Below are 8,923 nucleotides of genomic sequence, written 5' to 3' on the forward strand. Positions count from 1 at the left end.
GTGTTTAAATATGTTCAAACTTGTTTAAATCATAACAGTAATATTTTTTATGCATTTTAAATGCTGTTTTTTATATTTATTTGTGTTTAAATATGTTCAAACTTGTTTAAATTATAACAGTAATGTTTTTTATAAAAATAGTAAAAAAAAATTAAAAAATATGTTCAAAAAGTGCGGGTGCGGGGGGCCGGGTGCGGGGGAGGGTTGCGATGGGTGGAGCTAGGGGAGGGTGCGGGTGCGATCGAGATGGAGGGGGGTCGAGATCGAGATGGAGGGGGAATCGAGATCAAGTGTCCTCATGAATTCAAAAAGTGCCCATGAAATTTAAAAATATTCATGATATCAAAAAGTGCCCATGAAATACAATCGAGAAATGAAGACTACGATTTAAATACAATCGGTCTTAGCTAGCTATCTGTTCACAATCTTCTTGCCCTTGTTTTTCGCAAACGGAGTTCTTCTGTGGAACGAACGTCCTTTAGGTAGGGTGGTCCTGCTTCTTCTTGTGGTGTGTGCTGCTACTTCATCGTCGTTGTCATGTTCGATCTTCGGGTCGCCGTACTTGTCGAAGTCTTGCTCATTGGCTACTCCATCCATTCCGATGATCTTCCTTTTGCCTCTCCTCACGACAACACGACTGGGCTTTGGCAGGTCGGTAATGAAGAAGCATTGGTCCACTTGGGAAGCCAGTACCCATGGCTCATTTTTCGCGGTGACGTTTGCGCCCGCGGTCTTGGATTTCGCTTCGGGTATAACCATGGTGGTGAAATACCGGTCTTCTTTTATGACGTTTTTGGCCCATCTGACACGGAACATCGGGACCTTCTCTCCAGCGTAGCTCAGCTCCCAGATCTCCTCGATCCTTCCGTAGTATCTGTCCTTGTCGTTACCGGTGTAGGATTCCATCGTTACCCCGGAGTTCTGATAACCATCGCTCTTCATGTCCTTGTCCTCGGTGTAGAATGTGTAGCCGTTGATATCGTACGCCTCATAGGTCATCAGGTTGTGCTCGGCGCCCTGTGACAAGGCGAATATGAGTTGTTCTTCCGCGGAAGAATCCTCATGTAAAGGGTACGACAGAAGCTTCTGCTTGAACCAACGCGTGAAACATGAGTTGTGCTCTTTGAGTATATCTCCGTCCGTCCTCTGTTGGCCTCGGTCATTGTACGTCTTCTTAATAAAGGTTTTGTGCTCTACCACCCAAGGATCGACCACGTCTATGTGTTGTAGCGCGACTAGGTTTGCTCTTTCAAAGTCGGCGAGTCGACCCTCCAAGTCGACATGCATTTCGCGGCGACCCTCATGGTGACCCCATCCAGCGAGTCTGCCGAGGTGCCTGTTGACGGGCAGACCAACAGGGTTCTCGATGCCTAGATAATTCGTGCAGTAGGAGATGCACTCTTCGGTCAGAAAGCCCCTGGCTATGCTTCCCTCTGGACGTGACATGTTGCGAACGTATCCTTTGATGACACCATTCATCCTTTCGAACGGCATCATGCTGTGCAGGAACGTCGGCCCGAGTTGGATGATATCCTCCACTATATGGACCAGCAGATGCACCATAACGTTGAAGAATGCGGGCGGGAAGTACATCTCAAGCTCGCATAGTATCACCACGATCTCTTCCTGTAGCCTTCTGAGTTGCCTCACGCCAATCGACTTCCGAGAGATGACGTCGAAAAAGTTGCATAGGCCAAATAGCGTTTCACGGACGTGCGCGTCCATGATCCCACGGATTGCAACTGGAAGTATCTGCGTCATCAGCACGTGACAGTCGTGAGACTTCATCCCGCTGAACTTCTGCTTCGCTGGGTCTAGGTATCTGATTATCTTCCCCGCGTAACCGTAAGGAAGTTTTACTCCTAGGAGGCAGGTGAAAAACTGCTCGATCTCCTCCTGACTTAGAGTGAAGCACGCGGGAGGGTAGTCATTTCCGGTCTTCTTGGCCTTTTTGCCTTTGCGACGACTTACCGTATCCTGCTTCGCCTCATCATCATCATCATCATCATCATCATCATTAGCGTGAAGCTCCTGCCTGATGCCCATTGATTTCAACTCTGCCCTTGCTTTCGGCCCATCTTTGGTCCTCTCTGGCATGTTGAGCAGGGTAACAAGCAGACTCTCGCACACGTTCTTCGTGATATGCATGACATCAAGGCTGTGAGGCACACGGTGGATCTTCCAGTACGGCAAGTCCCAGAAAACAGACCTCGTTTTCCATACCTTCAGCAGCGGCTCTGGCGCCTTTCGCTTCTTTACCGGCAGTGGACAGTCTTTCCAATTTTTCAACAGCTTGTCTATTTCCTCGCCGCTCCTCGTACACGGGCGTTTTCGGGGTTCGGTTTCACCATCGAACAGATCCTTGCGTTTCCTCCACGGGTCATCGTCGCGAAGCCACCTTCGATGTCCCATGAACACGGTTTTCGAAGACCCGGGATCTCTATCTAGCTGGCGATACGTTGTGTCATCCATGCACCTTACGCATCCAGAAAATCCGTGGACTACCTGCCCCGCGAGATATCCGTAACCGAGATAGTCGTGCACCGTCGTGAGCAGTGCGGCTCTCATAGGGAAATATTCTTTCTCTGCAGCGTCCCACGTATTGGCTGGCGTTTTCCACAGCGTGTCAAGCTCCTCTTTCAGCAGCCCCAGATACAGATTGATGTCGTTCCCTGGTTGTTTCGGCCCTTCAATTAGCATACTCATGTGAATGTATTTCCTCTTCATGCACAACCAGGGGGGAAGGTTGTACATCCACACAAACACAGGCCAGGTGCTATGTGTGCTTCTCTGGCTGCCAAACGGATTGACTCCATCGGTGCTCGCGCCCAGCACGATGTTCCTTGGATCGTTCCCAAATTCTGGGTATTCGAAGTTCAACGCTTGCCACTGGCTCGCATCCTTAGGGTGACTCAGCATCTTGTCTTTTTTATCTATCTCCGGATCATTTGCGTCATCTTCTCGCTTCTTCTCCTTCCTATCCGCGTGCCAACGCAGGAGCTTTGCTACCTTAGGGTCCGCGAAATACCGCTGCAGACGAGGAGTGATCGGAAAGTACCACACCGATTTTCGAGGAGCTTTCTTCCTCTTCTTGTATCAAGTGACGCCGCACACCGGACATATGGTAGACTCCGCGTGCTCGTCCCGATAAATGATGCAATTGTTCATGCACACATGGTATTTCACGTGCGGTAAATCCAGAGGACACACGATTTTCTTCGCCTCCTCGAAACTGGTCGGGCACTTGTTCCCCTTGGGAAGACGTTCGTGCCAGAATGACATGTTCTCGTCGAAGCATGCGTCGGTCATTTTGTGTTTTACCTTCATCTCCAGAGCCATGAGCGTTACTTTCAGGCGGGTATCCTCGGGCCTGCATCCTTCATACAATGGAGTAACCGCGTCTATCTCCAGTTGATCCAGCTTGGCTTTCTCTCGGGCGGCAGCTCTTGCGTTATCCGTCCGCTTGAGAAGCAGCTCTTGAATATGAGGGTCCTGCACCCAGCCTCCATCGTCGTCTGCTCCGGCATCTTCGTCTTCATGATCATTCCCTTCGTCTTGATCTTCCTCATCATCATGTACGACATCTTCTACATGATGACTGTGTACAGCATCACCGTCGTGATCATGTCCTGGAGATTCTTCGTCTTCTCGCCCGCCCTCGCCGCGGTGGTACTTGTCTTGTTGCCCTTCCTCATTTCTTGCCCGGCCCCGGCCATGGACGACTTGATAGTCATCTTCATCACCTTGCCACCGATAGCCATCCATGAAACCACGCAAGAGCAGGTGGTCCCGCACCTGCCCGGAATCCGGGTCCGCAATAAGGCTCTTCAGCTTGCATCTTTGACATGGACATCTTATCTTCGTCTCGTTCTTTTGAAGCATCTCGGCCTTCGCGGAGCTCAAAAACCTATTCAAGATGCCTTCAGTCATCGTGCGGACCATGGTCGCCTGCGGGGTAGAGCAAAACGATATGTTAGAACCAAGAAAAAATTTGGCATGACCTTCCCTAAAAATAGGACCAAAAAGAATGCATAGTGCCAAAATTCTCGCCGAAACGGAAATGAATCAAAACATTCCGGCAAAATATTGGCAACTATCGCATATTTCAAATACCGGTACCTTCAAACACAAACATATATGCAACACCACAAACACATGCAACACCACAAACATACATAGATCTAGCTAGGCCACAAAAAGTGCATGTGTACGTTGTTGGAGCGAGCTAGGGAGAAAAAAAAGTGGATCTATATCTTGAAGGTAGCTTTCCCTTACTTACCTATCAAAAAAAGATAATTTCACCACTTAATTTTGTTGAATCTATGGTGGAAATGAGGTGAGGAGGAGGAGATGGCCGAAAGCTTGGAGAAGGAGGTGGATGGAATGAAGTGGGGAAAGTGAGTGGGTAGGTGTGGGCTGTCCAAAATATCTTGTTGGTCCCAGGTTACTAATGGCGCACCGTAGGAAAATGCGCCATTAGTAACCCTGGTTACTAATGGCGCATGAGCCTACAGTGCGCCATTAGTAGTTTTGCAAAAAAGTAAAAATAATAAGTATATATACTAATGGCGCATCTCCTCTGAGTGCGCCATTACTAGTTTAAACTAGTAATGGCGCACTGTGCCACGATGCGCCATTAGTAGTTTTGCAAAAAAAAGAATAAAACAAAATTTACAGTAATGGCGCACTGCCTGCTTGGTGCGCCATTAGTAGTTATAGATAGTAATGGCGCATTATGGACCCGATGCGCCATTAGTATGTATGGGAAAATGGAAAAAAATAATTCATACTAGTGGCGCACCCTGTTTACGGTGCGCCATTAGTGTCTTCCACACTAATGGCGTATCACAAACAGGTGCGCCATTAGTATATAGTAGTGGCGCACTGCTTCCACGGTGCGCCATTAGAATCAATCCTATCTATAGCCCTTTTCCTAGTAGTGGTTATTTCATTTTGTGTCTAGAGTTGTGTTGTGATATCTTTCCGTGAGTCCCTGATCTTGATCGTACACATTTGCGTGTATGATTAGTGCACGGTCGAATCGGGGGCGTCACAGAGGGATTATGATGGAAGACAATGAAGTAGAAGAGGACAACGACAGCTATTCTGGCCATGGGTTCCCTGAATACGATGGTACAACAATGGGGGAAGAAGCTGAGCTGGCAATGCGGGAAGAAACTGAAGAAGAGGCATCAGACTAGCCCGCCAATGATCTAGGTCGGGCCATTGTCAATGCAAAGAAAAACTGCGCAAGTGAGAAGGAGATGCTGAAGTTGCAGCGCATGTTAGAGGACCACAAGAAATTGTTGTACCCAAATTGCGAAGCTGACAAGAAAAAGCTGGGCACCACACTGAAATTGCTGCAATGGAAGGCAGAGAATGGTGTATCTGACAAGGGATTTGGAAAAGTTGTTGATAATATTAAAGAAGATGCTTCCAAAGGACAACGAATTGCCCGAGAGAGTACATACGAAGCAAAGAAGGTTGTCTGCCCTTTAGGATTAGAGGTGTAGAAGATACATGCATGCCCTAATGACTGCATCCTCTACCGCAGTGAGTACGAGGATTTGAATGCGTGTCCGGTATGCGGTGCATTGCGCTATAAGATCAGTCGCGATGACCATGGTGATGTCGAGGGCGAGCGCCCCAGGAAGAAGATTCCTGCCAAGGTGATGTGGTATGCTCCTATAATACCATGGTTGAAACTTTTGTTTCAAAACAAGAGCATGCCAAGTTGATGCGATGGCACAGAGAAGACCGTAAGAAAGACGGGAAGTTGAGAGTACCCGCTGACGGGTCGCAGTGTAGAAAAAGTACTGGGAAGACTTCACAGATGACACAAGGAACGTATGGTTTGGTCTAAACACAAATGGCATTAATCCTTTTGCCACGAAAGAAGAACCACAAAGTGAAGTAACAGGAATGTAACAGATATTCCATTAGGCTCTCAGCCTTACTAGTTACCTACTTTCACACCAAAGGATTGGCTGCTTAAGGGAATAAACTTGCACTTATATGAATTATGAGTGAACTTTGTCATTCTTCTTATTCTATTACAAATAGTCAATTGATTATAGGAAGACTGTATGCTATGCAGGGCGTTGTACAAGAATAGAACAACATGCACCCCAAAGGCCACCATCTGACGAAGCCTCGAGGAAGACCTTCCGGCCACCCAGCCGCTCGTCGACGCCAACACCACCTTCAACAGTAGCACCACGATGAGGCTGTCGAGCAAGTGGCCTGTTTCTCTGTCCTCCCAGCACTGCCCGTTCACTGGACTGGCGGACCTGCTGTGCTGGGACAACCCTGAGAAGAAAGACATCAGGACATGTCAAGCAACGGCAACATGACAAGAAATACCATCAGCAAGAAATACGCCGAAGAGTTCATCTTTTTTAGAAGAAAAGGGCTGCGCCGCTGTTCCATTTCATTGAAACAAAACGAAAGGTATCCGAAGTGTGATACAAAGTTGAAGCTCACGACGGATAGCATATAGGCTGCCCGTGGAAAGTGCAGAGAGACTGACATAGCAACAAAGCTAGAAGTGCTAGAGCACTATTACAAAACGAAAGAAATTACAGGCCCATCGGCCACTCGACAGATAGCTAGATCTAGAAGGAAAAGCCTCGCTTCAACCAGGGTCTGGCCACAGCAACAGTGGAGGACTTCTTGCTTTCGCCTCTAGCTCTCTTGCTGCCCACTTCAGCTTTGTATTGGCACCTCCCGAGGACAGGCATTCCCATGTAGACAGATTTAACGCTATTCTTCTCCAAATATCCTGCAAGCCAGGCCAACACACGTTATTAAAAAACATACTGTTGCGAGTTTTCCAGATCGCCCACAGGCGAGCCGCATGTACTATGTTAACAGCAGCGAACCTATCTCCCCTGAGCCAATATGAAGTAATGGACATTATATTAATGTCTTCATTCACTCCAGTAATGACACAGATGGCTTTCCAAAACTCAGCAGCAACAACACATGTGCTAATAAATGTGAACATGACTCTTGTTCAGAGCAAAACACACAGGTGGTATCTCTCACCTCCTGTCTCTTACTCAAGTTATCTCTGGTTAAAAGTTTATTATTAACCAACAGCCAAAGAAAATCTGAATCCTGGGGGGAATTTTTATATTCCACACAGCAGGAGTGGAAGTAGGTAAAACCCCTCTAAAATTTATAAACTTGTAGAAGGATTTGACAGTATATACCCTTTAGTATTCAGATTCCAAATTGGTGTGTCATCCTCATCCACAAAACTAATGGAGCTAGCTATGTCCACAAGTTCATGCCAGCCAGCTAATTGCTCCTGAGTAAAACACCTTCTGAAAGTAATCTTCAGATTGTGTCCATCCCAGATTTTGTCAATAGTGACATTATGTTCATAAGCTAAATTGTACAAGTCCCAATATTGGGTCGCTAAAGTAGCATTGCCGAACCAGTGATCTTCCCAAAACCTAGTTCTTTTGCCATTGCCTATTTTCCAGGAAAAGCCAAGCTTAGCAGCTTGTGCTGCCCAGATCACCCCTTTCCAAAAAGGGGAGGCTCCATTAGTAGAGCAAGCAAAGATGTTGCTATTCTGAGGGTTGTACTTGAAGTCAATAATATTCTTCCAAATTTTACCTTCAGCATTGTAGTATCTACTGACCCAAGAGGCTAACAGAGCCAGATTCATATCCCCTAGGTCAGTAATACCAAAACCCCCAAATTCTTTTCTCATATTAATAGAGTTCCAGGCAGTCAGATGATATTTATGATGGCCTTCATAATGGTCCCAAAAGCAATGAGCTAATTGGGAGTTAATGAGTTTGATGGCCCATTTAGGAAACTTAATAAAGCCCATGAGGTAAGTGGGGATACTGGCTAAACAGGCTTGGTCCAATATGAGTCTCTTGCCAAAAGAAAGCAGCCTCCCCCTCCACCCAGCCGCTTTCTTAATAATCTTATCTACAGTAGGTTGCAAGCCATCTTGTTGACTAAAACGGGGTACTTCACACAAAGGCCATTTGGAAACTGCTAAAACACAAGTCTGAGTTGAAAGCATAAAAAGGCGTAAAAAGACAGCTCTTTGGTGGTTCATCACCATGAATTAAATAGGCATGCTGCAGTTTCCACCATCAGCATCGGTCATTCCAGTTCACCACGACAAGTAAGAAATACTCAGGACGAGGACGGTGTGGTTCATCATTATCATCTGTGAAATGGAAAGTGGCAAGTTTGGGTTTCATGACTTTTTTTTTTCAAAAAGGAGGTTACCTGAATCTTCGAACCAACTCTGAGTGCAGATGACAGCTTCCACCATCTCATGACTTAGCTTTCGGTTAAACAGATGCACCCGGTCATCTGTTTCATCTCGTTATGGAATCCATCTGTGCAAGGTTTGGAAACGCCTTACTGAACTGCAATATGGCCTCCATTAGGAAGAAAGTCGAGCACCATCTTTGTGAACCGAAAGAAGGTCGATGTAGCACATCCGTGAAAGAATTTGCTGATATTTTTCCTTCCATAGTGGAGAGCATGTCATGTAACCAAACCATTTTTCACTTGTTCCCTGGATGACACAGAAATGGGATCCGATGAAGCGCATCGACTGAACATGGTATATCTGTTTACCTACATTTGGCAAGAAGATGTCAGAGTCTTCTCCAAGTCCAGTATCAGTTTATTGTCCACACTGAGTTAATGCAATTCCAATTTGGGACACTGTTGAGATCAGTGGACGAGAATCTTAATAAGCTTTTCCAATTTGGCAAGACACCGATGTACTTTTCAGGTTCGCCATCTAAAAGTCCTGAACAGGGATCAAAGCACCTTGCACAAAGAATCTGATAAAGTGAGCTCCCCTCACGACCCGGGAGGAACCCTAGCCGCCACCGCAGCAGTCCCCCTCCCTTCCTTCTCCTCCTCCCGCCGCTGCCGG

At 46.7% G+C, this 8,923-nt stretch overlaps 1 protein-coding gene across 1 annotated transcript in view; it reads right to left on the minus strand.

The window, feature by feature from the left end:
• The window catches only part of LOC119349928 (putative disease resistance protein RGA3), a 32,020-nt gene extending 23,715 nt beyond the window's left edge, over positions 1-8,305 (minus strand). Inside the window, exons 1-3 of the mRNA XM_037618020.1 lie at positions 8,260-8,305; positions 6,640-6,781; positions 6,148-6,309 (exon numbers count right to left, since the gene is read on the minus strand). Coding sequence (XP_037473917.1) covers positions 6,148-6,309; positions 6,640-6,781; positions 8,260-8,305 — 350 coding nt within the window. The remainder of the gene's footprint in view (positions 1-6,147; positions 6,310-6,639; positions 6,782-8,259) is intronic.
• Between the last annotated feature and the right edge of the window lie 618 nt (positions 8,306-8,923).

This window comes from Triticum dicoccoides, chromosome 1B, assembly GCF_002162155.2.
Source record: "Triticum dicoccoides isolate Atlit2015 ecotype Zavitan chromosome 1B, WEW_v2.0, whole genome shotgun sequence".
NCBI lineage: Eukaryota > Viridiplantae > Streptophyta > Magnoliopsida > Poales > Poaceae > Triticum > Triticum dicoccoides.